The following is a 15,749-nucleotide window of genomic DNA, read 5'->3' on the forward strand; positions in this document are numbered from 1 at the left end:
GTATAAGTTTATTGCTTTGAATAATTCTCAATTAACCTTTTTACTATATTGTTCAAAATATTTTTCTGTTGTTTTCTCAGAGGTATTGTGCATATACTTCCAAGACTCAACAAAACCAACTATCATGGACTTAATTAATTATGCAATGAACACATATCAAGTTATATTCTATGAATTGTAGAAACAGAATTAGGATTGCAATGCAAAAGACTACTTTCCAATTTTAATACATTAATTACTCTAAAAAAAACCACTTTCCAATTTATTTATGCCAAATAATTTTGCAAAATTTAATCGGGACATGGTCCACCAGGGCCCCCAATTTGAAAGGTGAATCCCAGCTCCTCATTTTTATATCCATCATATTTCAAGTCATAACACTTGGGGTTGTCAATGATGAGTTGGTAATGGGGTGATTGAGGTACAAGGGTCGTGTTTAGTTGATTTCTATATTTGATATTTGTAAAAGAACTATGTAGAGGATTACCATCAGGAAATGATCCAGATTCCATAGGTGGTATATATCCATTGGGGGGGCCAACCGCAACCCCTCCCCATCCAATGCCTTGAGGCTTGTTCAAATTAAAAAGAAGTTCAGCTGGATAATATCCCACAACCTTATTTCTAAATGATAACCACCAATTGTAATTTAAGTCCTGTCAAAAAGTAAGGATATATGATCAATATTCAGTTTAAAAAACATTTAAGTAATTGGGTTAGGTCCAATGCATTTAGTATATTGGACCCGTTAAGATAATGACGTGTGGTTAAAAGTGGACACGTGTCACTATCCTAACTAGTCTAAGACAACTGGACACTGAACTTAAGCTTTATAACATTTAAAACTTTACATGTCTCTTTCAACTTTTTTTTCTTTCTCAAATTATATAAATGTGAAAATATGGATCAAATATATATATATATATATTTTTAAAATATTATAAATGCAATTATTTAACTAAAAATTCTTTTACCTGTTGGAGAGAGATACGAAGTTGAAATAGATTTCCGTTTGGGACAGATATAATAATATATTGCTGATTCTTGCCCCGAGATAAACGCTTTTGTCTATTTGTATAAATCCTGGGCACACATAATTGATGCAACCTGATTGCTTAAAATTATCATTCTGTAATTTTCAAAGACATTATTAGCGAGCAAAACATCAACTTCTTTATTACAATTGCATTTGTGTTATTTTACAATGATAGGACAAAATTGCCAAATGCCCATTTCGGGAAAACTAATTAGCATTTTGCCCTTCTTCCCAAACTAAATAGGGAAATACTCCTCTTTTGAAACTCGACTTTTTCAAAATCGAGTTAATCCCTATAGTGACGTTTTCAAGAACCTATAGTGACGTTTTCAAGAACCTATAGTGACGTTTTTAAAGACCTATAGTGGCGTTTTATAACTTGATACTCATGAAATCGAGTTATAGGCAATTTTATTACCTATAACTCGATTTCATGAGTATCAAGTTATAAAACGCCACTATAAGTTTTTAAAACGTCACTATAGGTCCTTAAAAACGTCACTATAGGGTTCCAGAATTTTTTTTTTTTAAACTCGATTTTGAGAAAATCGAGTTTCAAAAGAGGGGCATTTCCCTAATTAGTTTGGGAAGAAGGGCAAAATGCTAATTAGTTTGGTTGAAAAGGGCAGAAGCCCATTTTGTCCTACAATGATACCATAATTACATGTGGGATTTATGCATTTTATTATTATTATTATTTTTGTATAATTGATTTAGTATGTTTGGGTCTATATATATATATATATATAGAGAGAGAGAGAGAGAGAGAGAGAGAGAGAGAGAGAGAGAGAGAGAGAGAGAGAGAGAGAGAGAGAGAGAGATGGATTTTAACCTTGACTTTTTTTCCTATAGGAATCTAAATAATACCACTGTGCAACAAGATTTAGCAATTACTTTAGAATTTGAATAACAAATTTTGTGGTTTTTAACCTAGGTTAATAGATAAAATATTATATAAACAAAACCTGGGATTGACACTAGTTTGCCATAGGAAAAAAATTATTTGAAATAATGGGAAAGGATCACATCTCATTATATACGCCACAGGCCAATAGACGATAATATTGATTAATTTCAACCCATCATCGTTGTTCTGCACAACGATGCATTTTGTAAATTCCATCCATATTTTCTTAGGTGAGGTTTGGATAAAAAATTTGCAACTTCATTAGCCCCACAAGACCGTGTTTTAAGCCTAGAAAAAAAAAAAAAAAATATATATATATATATATATAGAGAGAGAGAGAGAGAGAGAGAGAGAGAGAGAGAGAGAGAGGATCACATTACACATTTTATGTAAGTTTAAGTAATATTACACAACTAAATAACTTTTTGACAAAATTTAGCTCTAAACATGTTTGAAACCAAAGGCTCCAACCATCAATAAGAAGATGTCATTTGTTCTTGTCACATGCAATACATATGACTTACTTAACCCAACTAATCAAATTAAGTCATGTGCATTGCACATGACGATACACATACCGTCTTTCTATTAATATCAAAAACCAAACCTTTTTTGTAACTTTTTTATGAGAATATTATTGTGAAAATCTCACTGTTGAATTAATGTTCTTTAGGTTAATCTATTATAAATATAGAACCAAAGCACTTTAAATAAAAAATACCAAAAAAAATTATAAAAAGAAACAGGATAAAGCCAAAGATGCATAATAAATACAAAAAATATGGGAGCAATAATTCAATGTTTGAAACACCAGCCCATAATATACATTAAGCACACATATATGACTTGCGAGTTGCAAAAAGAGAAAAAAAAAATATATATAAATATATATATATATATATATATATCAACAAATTTTCAAATGTGTAAAACAAGAAGAAAAAAAAGAATATAAACAACTATAGAAATGAGAAACCTTCAACAAATTTTCAAATGTGTTGAAACGGAAGTATATACAGAACTTACTGTGTAAACTGCAAAAAAATGAGAACCCCCATCATTGTATATAGCAGGACCCACCTGTTCGAAGCAATGAGTATTAATATTTCAAGTATGTTATCTGAAAATATAAATGGTTACTATGATTCATACAAATCTAGATTAAAACATAAAGAAATGTTATGTTCACAATATTTTTATAATAAACAAGCTGTTACTAATTGTTATTAGTGGGCCAAAAAAAAAAAAAAATAATTAATGGTAAACTCAAATTAGCACTTGTAACAATTTATCATCTAAAATTTGTTGTGAAAATGTTGTAAACGTAACACTCCTCTAATACAATTTCATTACAAAATATAAAGTTTATATAATATAGGATTACATAATGATGTCCAACATTATGCTCCTAGAGACCTAGTGACACCCAAAACCCATGGTTATTTATCATATTGTTTCATTTGTTTTTTTTTTTTTTTTAAGAAACAAATAAACTGTTAAACACACACTTATTCCAGATAATCTTTTTCTTTTTAACTAGTAAATGTTCTATCGATATCAAATTGTGTTTACCGAAAATGTTTGGTTGATTGGGTTTTTTTCAACTAAATATTTTTACACATTTGCATATGTTTTAGGCAATTTGAATTAAAAGCTTTTAGTAACTTGTTGTTTTCATTCCATTTTCACGTGTATTTAATTATTATGTTGATCAAATATCTTATGCAATGTGAGTTAAAAGCGCAATAGTTGCTGCTCAACTGACCCTCAATTGAAGCTCGATCGAGCGAGACTCACAGACTATTTTTTTCATTAATATAAGTATTTAATTTGAAAGTATGGTTTTGTTTTCTCAACCCTATGGTTTTGTTTTATTTATATTGTGCTGAATTAATAATTAGAAGTAATTTTCAGCATACGACTAAATCAAAATAAACTTGCTGAAGAATTGGGGTAATTACATATACTAGGATCAATATAAATATATATATATATATATATTTTTTATATATTTATATTTATATATATTGATTGGAGGGTCAAAATTGATTTTATAGCTTGCTCAAGATATCTTGATCAAGTACAAAAAAAATTTTATTAATTTTCCATGTAAGAGTGATGTGCTTATCATTTATTAAAAAAAATTCTAGATGCGTAAAAGTTTTCATAGAAAACTCTACATTCTCTTACACCTTTTGTATTGTTGTGGGCCTCAAGTGAAATCAATTGTTAGGGTTGGGTGAAATTTGCCATGTAAGATTTTGTTGTCTCTAACAAAGCTCACCATTGCAATTTATGATTGTAGAATTTTCCCATAATTTTTTAATATTCAAAGTTAAAAAAAGGATAAATTGTGAAACATAATTACTGATTTTCTTATATATATATATATATATATATATATATATATAAGAAGATCAATTGAAGTGCATCAAAGGTCAAGATGAGGATGATAAGTAGAAATAGAAATTTTACCATCCATCCTGTCGCGATTAAATTAAAATAATCTTCATTAACACCATTCTGTACATATACTTGGGCATATGTTTGTCCCTCCTTAACTTGAGGATTATATACGGTGATGTTTGCTTCTATTCCAGTATAATATTTATCTTCCATTTGAAGAAATGCACTCTGTACAATAAAAACTCTAAATGTCAAAATCCAAATAAGAAGATTTGTCGATCACAATATTCCTCATATTATTATTACCTATTGAAGAATTTAAATATTTCAATTGTGTGATTATTTTAATAAAAAATAATTTTTATTATTATATAATAAATTTCAATAAAAAAACAATTTTAAGATTTTGTTTCTATTTCTCTCCTTGGAGCACTAACATCAAGTGTTGTCAAAAAATGCTATTTTGATACATCAAAAAGTAACAATTTTCTATTTTAACACATAACTTTACAATACACCATACACCATATGTTGTATTTTACAATTCAATATATTAAAATAATATATAAAACACATTAAAATAATATTTGCTCAAAACTAGTCCAATCTAGTGGGTAGCGGCCACCGGCCCCCAAACAACCATCGCTGCCACAAGCAGTGATCACCACCCAAAACTACCAAAATAAAACCCCAAAATCAACCCCCCAATCACACATAACTTGCCAACCACCATCACCACAAATCCACCACTACCCAAAACTTCGAAATTAAAACCCCAAAATCAACCCAAAACCAAAAACAAAAAACAAAATGAGATGAACCTTATCAACCAACCAAATATCAAGACAAACCCTCAAAGCCAAACCAAGGAACCCAAACCCACATGCCTAAAATAAACTGCCCAAAATCCATTCTTTTTAAACCCTAAACAACCACCAATCCAACAAATCCCCAAACCCACAAAAAATCAAACAAACAATGGGAAAATGAGATTTTTGGCCAAAGACAACACAAAAATAAGGGAAAAATCAAATTTGATATTAGTAGAGAGAGAGAGATAGGATGATGAGCACCTTAGTAATGGTGTTGGTCGTATGGCTTAGGCCATGGCTGAGCTTGTGCGAGAAGAGAGAGAAGCCAATGAGGGAGAGTCTTAGAGGGTGGCTCACGATGATCTATGTGGTGGAGTGATGGAGGTTCAATGTAGAGAGAGATGGAGAGCCATAAAAGCAACTATGGAGTTTTAAGAGAGAGAGAGAGAGAGAGAGAGAGAGAGAGAGACTCGAATAAATAATAAATAAAATTTTTACAACATCTATCCCTACCTTCTCAAATTTAGAATGACATTGTAATTGAATGCTTTTTTATTTTTTTTTTAAGATTTGAGATATTTGATATGGGTGATTGACATAAATCTGTTGGAGTCAGCTCAAGTAAAGGTAGAGAAAAAGAGTCTTATATTTTGATAGGAAATATTTCTACAAGATGAGATGACTGATAGGATCTAGCACTACAAAAAACGCGGCTATAGCTTACCTATAGCCGCGTTTCCAAGGAACGCCGCTAAAGCCTCAAGCTATAGCCGCGTTTTCCAAAAACGCGGCCATAGCTAACCTATAGCTGCGTTTTAAAAACGCGGCTATAGATCCAGTCAAATAAATTTTTTACAGAGTGACCTATAGCTGCGTTTTTTTAAAAACGTGGCTATAGCTAACTTTAAAACGCAGCAAAAGGTTTTCTATAGCTGCGTTTTTTAGAAAAACGCGGCTATAGGTTCAAGCAAATAATTTTTTAGAGGAACCTATAGCTTCGTTTTTGAAAAACGCGGCTATAGGTCTAGGTGTAATTTTTGAAATGGTGACCTATAGCCGCGTTTTTAGAAAACGCGGCTATAGGTAACAGCCAAAAAACAAAAAAAAAAGGTTTTTCTGCAACTCCCCACGTGCCAACCCTTTCACACCTACATCCCCACCTACCCCACTTTCATCTTTTATTTCTTTACTCTTTCTTTCATTTTCTTTCTTCATTCTTCACTCACTCCACCGTCTTCACTCTTCAGGTTCTTCTTCTCTCTTTTTTTTTTTTTTTTTTCCTTCCTTCTTCACATTTGGGTAGCACTTTTTTTTTTCCCTTATTCTTTCTTCCTTCTTCACATCTAGGTAACTCTTTTTTTTTGTTTTTTTGTTTTTCTTTCTTTCTTTCTTTCTTTACATCTGTGTAACTCTTTTTTTTTTCTTTGATTCTTTGGAGCTACTGCTTCTTTTTTTCCTCTTTCTTTTTTTTTTTCTCCGTTATTCACTCTAGCACAACTCTTTTTTTTTCTTTGATTCTTTCCAGCTACGTACTTTTTTTTTTCTTCATCTCAAGCACACTGATTTGTCTACAGATCTAGTTTTTTTTTTTTTTTTTTTTTTTCTTATTTTATGTTTAGTTATAAGAAAATGGAGGAGATGTTGAAAATTTTGATGAAGTGGATAGCCCGCATATTTTGAATTTTCTGGGTATGTTTGTATTGTGAGAATGTTGTGTTTAATTTTGAATTTTTTGAGTGTGTTTGTATTTTGAGTATATTGTGTTTGATTTTGAATTTTCTGGGTGTGTGTTTGATTTTGAATTTTTTTTATTTGTTCAATTTTGAATTTTTTTATTGGAATTTTGAATTTTCTGGGGAAAAAAACCCAGAATTTTTTTCTTTTTTTTTTTTGTTTTTTAAAAAACCTATAGCCGCGTTTCAGACGCGGCTTAAAGCTGGTCTATAGCCGCGTTTCCAAAAACGCGGCTATAGGTCAGACCTTTAGCCGCGTTTTTAAAAAACGCGGCTATAGTCTTTGAGCTGCGGTCTTTAAGCCACGTTATAAACGCGGCCATAGGAAACGTGGCTCAAAGCCTATAGCCGCGTTTTTGGGGTCTTAAGCTGCGTTTTTCAAACGCAGCTTTAGACCCATTTTTTTGTAGTGTAGTCATCTGACAAGATCTTGTTGTCCGATACCAAGAACTCAATTGACAAGGCTAGTTAAATAACCTGTGAATTAACTCTAGCTAATTGCCAAACCTCATCCATTCCAAGGTATAAGTGCAATTTCCAGACTCTCTAGTTCTTGTAGATTATTGTGAGTTAGATTTAGCCAGCACCACATTGATGCACTTTATAAGTGTTCATTCTACAGGTCTTCCAAAGCTACGAGTTTGAACAATTGGCATGCTAATGATTTTATAGGTCTGTTTGGATACCGCTTATTATTGAAAACTAAAAACATTGTAGCAAAATAATTTTTAAATGTGTGAATAGTGCCGTGGAATCTAGTTTTAAAGTTGTTTTTGCTTAAAAAAGAAAAACTTGCGGGTCCCGTGAACAGTGCAAGAGACCCATCAAAAACGTTGAACGCTGTTTTAGCAACATCCAAACATGCACTATGTGTCATCAGATTTCAATTGACATCTCCTAGTATTTCCAACAGAATAGGGGGTCGTCAATGGACCAGGTTGGGTCAGCACATTTTTACTTGGCTCGTGAGCACAATAGGCTATTAACTAGTTAACGGGCCAAGCTAGGCTAGGCCGAAAGAGAAAACTCTGGCTCATGACCCTGTCCATGAGCAATGTCCATTTTGTCTTTAGCGGGCTGAGCTACCGGGTTGGGCCTATTTTTTTTATTTTTTATTAAGGCTTTAAATGGTTTTTCATTTTTACTTTTTAATATAAAAAATATGTCAAATGGTAATTCAAAGTTGATAGACTACTAGAAAAATATATATATTTAGCAAACTAAGTTTAAAACAATTACTTTTAAATGTCTTAGTAGTTGGGGGAGTTATCTTAAGAAATTCTTCTATAATATCTCAAGATCAATCCTTTATACTTCTCTTATATTTTTTTTATATATAAATTCTGAGCTATTGGGCTAGGCAATGAGTTGGGCCAACGAACTAAACTAGCAGATTAGGAGCTTATGGGCATAAAAACTAGCCCACTATCTTACCTACTAGGCTAGTGGGCTACCCATAGGTCTCAATAACAACGGAACGGACCGCCTATAGCCCAGTAGGCTATCGGGTTATTGGGTTAGACCGTGAGCCATAGACTATTTGGTGACCCTTACAACAGAAGCATCCAGAGATTAAAAATAAATAATTAATTAAGGTAGATAAAAAAATGTTTCTTTTGAATTTCAAATTGATTTCTAATTATATATTATTAAAAATAATTTCGTGCCAGAAAGTGATCTACTTTTTTGGCAAAGGAAAGTTGAGATAATGTAGCCAATTCTTTAAAGTTTAAACCTGAGGATGGATAACTCTTAAATTGAAATTACAGTGTTCTGTTTGAGGGAAAAAAATTTAAGGGTCCTTTACTTAAGAAATCTATGTGTCTACCTTTTTGAGCACATAATGGCTATCATATTCCATGCTAAAATGTTACTAATACCACCGTGCACCTTTGGTGCGGTGGTCACTCCACAAGTATAAGTACTTGTGGGGTGTGGGGGATAAAGGCCGGGATTCAAGTCTCCAGGATGGAGTTTCACACACATATACACTTAGATTAGGCTCAAGTAGAAATTTTATCTTGTATAAAAAAAAAAATGTTACTAATTAATTTATATACATTTCACTAATAATATCTTTTTCTTTTATAAAAGAAGAAAAGTATATGCAATTTTGACCTTTTTTTTTTTTTTTTTTTTTTTAGTTTCGCATACTTAGTTTTTAAAAGTTGTATTCTTAATTTTCACAGCCATACCAAGCCAAGCTTTTAATTTTTTTTTTTTTTAAAAGGTTGATTTGAAAAACTAATCAAGCTTTAAACTTGAATTCAAGTTTGGTTCATTTAGTTAATGAATGAGTTCTATTACAATCCAAGTGTTCTACATGACTTAAGTGCAACCTTAACTATGTCTATATAAGCTCTTAAGACACCCTCCCTTAGACATCCTCCCCTTGCAAGCTGCCATTTAAGGTTGAGTTCTATCTATGAGTTTATATTATTTGGTATTAGAGTCAACTATCACGTCAAGTAATTAGTGTAGTTTGATGAGTATAAGATCAAATGAGTTGTGGCTTTGTGGTCGAATCTTGAAGGGGGTGATCTAGAGATTAAATTAAAATGTCTTTCTAAATAATTGAATAATTGATAGACGAGTGGAGCCACCAATAAAGAGAAATGACTACTATCAAGTTAGTGTTGATAGAGTCAGCCATCGTGAATGTTGCCTATAGAGCGTGGTGGTATGTTACTATCCAAATGTCCCATATGACTTAAGTGCAAGCTTAACCATGTATGTATAAGCTCTTAGGCAACCTTCCCTTACAAACCAATTTTTAAGTGTGAATTCTACCTATGAGTTTGTATTAAGTTCACATGGTCATCTTCACAAGGTAAACTCTAATGAAGTATGAACATCTTAATTTGTTGTATAGACTTGCATTTTTGTGAAATAGTGCATATATAATTTTTTTTTTGGTTAAATTACAAAGTTAGTCCTTATCCTTTATACTATATGTTAATTTAGTCTATAAACTTTCAATTGTGTTAATTTGGTCTCTAACCTTTTTAGTGTTGTGTTAATTTGGTATCTATCATTATTCCTTAGATGGAAAATTTTGATGTGTCAAATGTAATAATAAAAAATTATTTTTCATACCACATCAATTTCCAACTGTACCGCCATGTTAGATTAAAAAAAAAAAAAAAAAAAAAACTCAAAACTTTTTTGTTCTCACACGAGATCAAGTTTGGGAAAAAGTCTAAAATCTCTCACTCTCTCTCTCTCTCTAAACGTGGCTGTGATTTTTTTTTTTTTTTAATTTGATGTGACAATATAGTTAGCAATTGATGTGTCATGAAAAATAATTTTTATTATTCTTTTTGACACATCAAAATTTTTCATCCAAGGGATAACGGCAAGAACCAAATTGACACAACATTGAAAATCTTAGAAACTAAATTGATACAATTGAAAGAGACCAAATTAACATATAATGTAAAGAATAGAGACTAACTTTATAATTTACATTCTTTTTTTTTCATGTACTAATTGTGACCACAATATTTCGTGTCCAAAAATAAATAATGGAGAACTTACATAGGAACCATTTAAAGATGATGTTGCTTGCGGATGAATATTATTTAACAACAGCTTGGATGCAAGGAGGTCCTCTTTTGTTGTCCTGCAAATTGGAACAGTTCCTGACGGACAAGCACCTTTTGCTAAGCCAATCATTGAGGGTCTAGCCTTAGAGAGATCTCTAGTCTTTGGTTTTTCTCGTAAAAAATTAGGTATTCTCTGAGGGAATAAAAATTTAAGACAAATAAAATAACATATAATTTTCAAATAATAATAATAATAAAAACCAAAGTGTCTGAATTTAAGTTGACCTCATGAAAGTTTGCCATGCAAGTTTTAAAACTTTCAAGATTTTCCCCTTCTTATGGACCATACAATAAGGGTAATCTCTTTAAGCTTTTTCTATGTTGTTCTATCTTTTAGGTTTTGAGTAGTTAAGAGAGATACAACTTGATTATTTACCATTTAATGGTGCTTGCCTCATTTTAACAAATTTTGCAACCATTGATGGTTTGTCTTTATGTTGTAAATAATTCATCACTTCCTTCTCCTTCGTTTGGGAGGTTTAATTCAAAATGCATCATTTGTTTTTTCTTAATGAAAATTTCATTTAGTTAGAAGAAAAGAGAGAGAGAGAGAGAGAGAATATTCTTGTCAAGGCCATTGCAAACAAATTTTACATGAACATGTTGTTTACAAGCTCTATCAAGTTTTTGTTGATATGTCCGCTAAGTGACACATCAACTTGCCACTTATGCTAATTAAACCAAATAAATCATGACACATGCTATTAAGTATTCCATGTCATTAACTAAATTTAGAAAAATTAAATTAAAATAAATCTTTAAAATATATTAAATTAATTTTTTTTTTAAATATTTTTGATATTTTATGAAAGAGAAATGCTATGTTTATAATATTTTCACAACACTTTCACAATAAATCCTAAATGACAAGTTGTTACGAGTTTTTATTGAGGATACAAGAAAGTAAATTTAGTGAACGGTTCAAATCGGAATCAATAACAACTAACCACCTATAATTTGCTATGAAAATGTTGTGGGCGTAACACTTTTTTTATGAAATGAACAATTTTTTTATTTTTTTAGAAACAATGAAAATTAACAAATTGAGTGCTGTCCCCATAAATTAAAATTTTTCTCTGGAAACAAACACCAGTTCAACAAAAACCTCAAATTGAGCCTTTTCACAGCTCTCTTTCATCAGACTTTGTCTCCCTCTCCCTTTTAAATCAGTGCCTATTGCCTAAGGAAGGATATATCCATGAAGTATAGGTTGTTAAATTCGCAAATAGGAGCAAGTGGTGATGGTTGGGACTTGGGTGTTTGGATTTCAACATGGGTTTGGTGATTTCCATGGAGGTGTAAGGTGTTGTACGATCTGATCTGTATGTGGTTGAGGGTAAGAAATGGGTCCTGATTAGTTCAAAGTCTTGGTGCTGGGTTTGATTTAAATTTGTTTTTCTCAACACAACTCAAGCATTTTATTAAACAAAAACACAAAATTTACATCAAGGCTACAGATACAAACTTCAGTAAATCTTGGTTTGATTCTCCAATTCTAATTGGTTTTCAATTCATAGCACTAGCTGGAATGATACAACCCCGAACAATCTTGCATAGCGATCTATATTGCATACAATGGGATTAATTTTTCATGAGTTTTTTTATTTTGAATATTTGTTTAAAATTATTGTAGAGGGAATTTTTTTTTTTAATTTTATTCGTTAATGTAATTTGTATATTATATTATATTATATTTATTTTAATTTTTAATGTTTTTAAAGTTATCTAATAATGTGTAATTGTTAAATCTAGATAGCATGTTCTGATTGGAGCAACTATCACATGTGGCATGCTTATGTGTCATTTATTGGACACATAAACAAAAAAATTGACAGAAGGGGTAACAATCAAAACAAAATATGATGTTAGGGTGTAAAATTTAAATTCTAAAACTTTAGAGTGTAAAATCTAAATATTTCAAGACTTTTATTCTGTATTTTGTACTTTACAGTTTACCCTAAATTTTTTGTCTAACTTCTAGGTGCATTATACAGTTAGTGGCTAATAATAATAAGGTTTGTTTGAGATCTACTTACTTTGCTGAAACTGAAAACTTTTTCCTAAAAGTCCTATAAATAAAGGTAAATGTTAGTTGAAATAGTATAGTGGAACCTATATATGATAGTACCAAAAAATGTAGTGAGACACATGAATAGTAGTAAAAATAAGTTAAATAGTAAAATAAGTTGGAAGAAAAATAAGTTGGCCAAACAGACACTAATAATAATGTACATCTATGTTGTAATAATTATAGGCAAAGGAGAATTGGCCACTGGCCCTCAAAAAAATAAATATTGTTATAACGTAGATCTCTATTATTATTATTACTTTTTTATGAATTTATTATTATTATTATTATTATTACTACTATTATTATTATTATTATTACATAAACAAAAAAAAAAATTACTACATTGAAATAAAGTGATTAGTATTTCCAATCACAATTTTTAAGGAATAAAAATATTGGAAATAGGCTAGGTTTTGTCACAAGGATAAAGTACCTGGATCTTATGATCTTTCAATAAAGGATGGTCAAAGCTCGGTTGCTTGTTGATATCAATACAATCAACAATATGCCCAAACTCCGTCTACAAAATCAAAGATCAACAAATTTTCTTATAAGATTTTTTTTTTTTTTTGAAAATTTACAAGAAGTTCTATCCAAAGTAACAAAAGAAAAATAAAATAAACTTCTAGTTATTGAAAGGTGCAATAACTTATTAATTTATTTAAAGTCTATGACATTGTAACTAATTAACTATCGAATATAAGATAAAATTAAAAAAAAAAAAAATTAAAGCATCTCACCTCACACATGAACCACTTAAAAAACAAATTGTAGATTATAGAGGAACATATGTGCAGTGGTATGCTAACTTTGGATTTTTATGAAACTATTGTAATTTATTTGGGACAAATATAATAAAATTTCTGATAAAGTCTCTGATGGTTGAATAAGAGATTTGAGGTTCAATCCCTGTCTACATTAAAAACTAATTGGTGTCTTAGTTTGATGACAAAGAACACTTATCAGAAGCGGACGCCATAGGTTGAAATTCTTAAAAAAAAAATTTAAAAAAAAAAAAACTAAGACATTAATTGATTTTTTAATGTAGCAAGGGTTTAAACCCCCAAACTCTTTATTTAACAATAAAAATTTTTACCAGTTAAGCTAACTAAAATGTACTATTGTAAATTTTTGTTGTGTCTATAACTTTATTAATTACTCCAATACTTGATTCTTAAAAAAAAGAAAAAAAAAATTTACTTTAGTACCTGAATGCTCTTAATAGGAAGTTTGTTGATGCTCTTGAGTTGACTTTCCAAGGCTAAATCCTCCAGATCAGATAAAATTCGTGTTCCACTCGCTCTATAACTGCTAGCCAAAAGCAAGCACAAAGTCACAACTAGGATGACTTTTTCAAAATCCATTATCACACCAATTCGAAATAAATATGCATGAATATTACCATGGACTTGAATGTTATTTATAAAGAAGTGCTGGTTAGATAGATATATGCAAATCGAAAAATTTGGAACTATCACCTAATGGAAAGTCAACCAAGCATTAACATTAACCCAAAAGGAAAAATTAAAATTAAAATTTTAAAATAAAAGAAACATTGAGGAAAGGGAATTGGGCCTGCTGGGGCCATGGCCCCATGGGTTTCCAATTTTGCCCCCTCTTCTCTTTCATTTAATTAAAGAAATGTTTAATATCCTGTAATAACTTCTATAATGGAATAATTATTCATGTATAATAATGATTTATTTATTTGGTTACATCTTTATTACATGGATCACATAGTTATTACATAGAAATAACTATTCTTTAAATTGAGAAATGACTATTCATTTTTAAATGGTTATAACAACTATTCCATAGTGCATGTAATAGGCTTTAAAATTAATTAATATATATCCAAAAATATAAATTTTCCTTATACATAATTTTTTACATACTTTCCATACGTAACAACCAAACTATTCTAAAATGACATAAATGGAATATAGGTATAATCTATCCAAGGATGACATATATGGAATGACATTTATAATCTATCTTGTAATAACTTCTGTAATTGAAAAATTATTCATGTGTAACGATTTGATTATTTGATTTCATCTTTATTATATGGATTAGATATTATATAGAAATAATTATTCTTTAAATTGAGGAATGACTATACTTCATCTTTTACAAGATTTCCTTATAAATTTTTGGGTAATTAAATTGCAAATTACACCCCTCAAGTTTGGGGGTGTTTGGATATTACACTCAGAAGTTTCAAAATTTGGATTTTACCCCCTGAAGTTTTGGGGTGTTTGGATTTTACACCCTGACATTATATAATTTGGATTTTACCCATAAAATTTGGGAGTGTTTAGATTTAATACCCCTAAATTCTTAAATTTCAGAGTGTAAAATCCAAACACCCCTAAAATTTAGGAGGTAAATTCCAAATTTTAAAACGTCAAGGTGTAAAATTCAAACACTCTCAAATTTCTGGAGGTAAAATCCAAATTCTAAAATTTCAAGGGGTAAAATCTAAACACTCCTAAACTTTAGGGGTGTAATTTGCAATTTACCCTAAAATTTACTTATACATCATCTTATACAAGCTTTCCATATGTAACAATCAAACTATCCTAGAGTGACATGTATGAAATATAGGTATAATCTTTCATAAGATGACATATATGGAATGACATGTATAATTTCTATTGTAATTATCTCTGTAATGGAATAGTTATTCATGTGTAATAGCAATTTAGTCATTTGATTTTATCTTTATAACATAGATTAGTTATTACATAGGAATAATTATTCTTTAAATTGAGTAATGACTATTCTTTTTTAAAGAGAAATTCTTTGTTCACAACATTTTCATAATATTTTCACAACAAATCGTAAGTGGTACGTTGTTATGGGTGAGAAAAAAAGTAATTTAAGTTGTAGATTCAAATTACAGCCAATAACAACTTACCAAATATAATTTGCTATGAAAATGTTGTGAACTTAATATTTTTTTTATATATATAAAAGATATAGATTCTACTCTAATCTAATCTAAATGTATATGTGTGTGAAGTTCCCTCCCAGATATTTGAACCCCGGCCCTTAACTCCCATATTCTACAAGTAATTATACTTGTGAAGTGACTACCGCACCAAGGGTGCATGGTGGTAATACTTCTCTTTTTTAAATGGTTATAATAGTTATTCCTTAGTACATGTAATAGGTTT

General features: G+C 30.3%; 1 protein-coding gene across 1 annotated transcript; it reads right to left on the reverse strand.

Annotated features, from left to right (window-relative positions):
* Window positions 1–290: 290 nt before the first annotated feature.
* On the reverse strand, window positions 291–13,957 carry LOC115984895. Its single transcript, XM_031107886.1, has 6 exons — window positions 13,779–13,957; window positions 13,004–13,090; window positions 10,432–10,632; window positions 4,419–4,577; window positions 2,970–3,023; window positions 291–656 (listed from the first exon to the last, which is right to left on the reverse strand). The coding sequence occupies exons 1-6, from the start codon at window positions 13,932–13,934 to the stop codon at window positions 291–293; spliced, it is 1,023 nt and encodes a 340-aa protein (XP_030963746.1). The 5' UTR covers window positions 13,935–13,957.
* Window positions 13,958–15,749: the final 1,792 nt, after the last annotated feature.

Source organism: Quercus lobata, chromosome 4 (genome assembly GCF_001633185.2).
Source record: "Quercus lobata isolate SW786 chromosome 4, ValleyOak3.0 Primary Assembly, whole genome shotgun sequence".
Taxonomy (NCBI): domain Eukaryota; kingdom Viridiplantae; phylum Streptophyta; class Magnoliopsida; order Fagales; family Fagaceae; genus Quercus; species Quercus lobata.

Excerpts from the sequence above, each read along its gene's own strand:
- LOC115984895 (XM_031107886.1), bottom strand. The coding sequence starts at position 13,934 with ATGGATTTTGAAAAAGTCATCCTAGTTGTGACTTTGTGCTTGCTTTTG. Across the intron at positions 13,091-13,778 it reads TTCCTATTAAGAGCATTCAG|ACGGAGTTTGGGCATATTGT; the intron begins GTACTAAAGTAA and ends TTGATTTTGTAG. Across the intron at positions 10,633-13,003 it reads TGAAAGATCATAAGATCCAG|AGAATACCTAATTTTTTACG; the intron begins GTACTTTATCCT and ends TTATTCCCTCAG.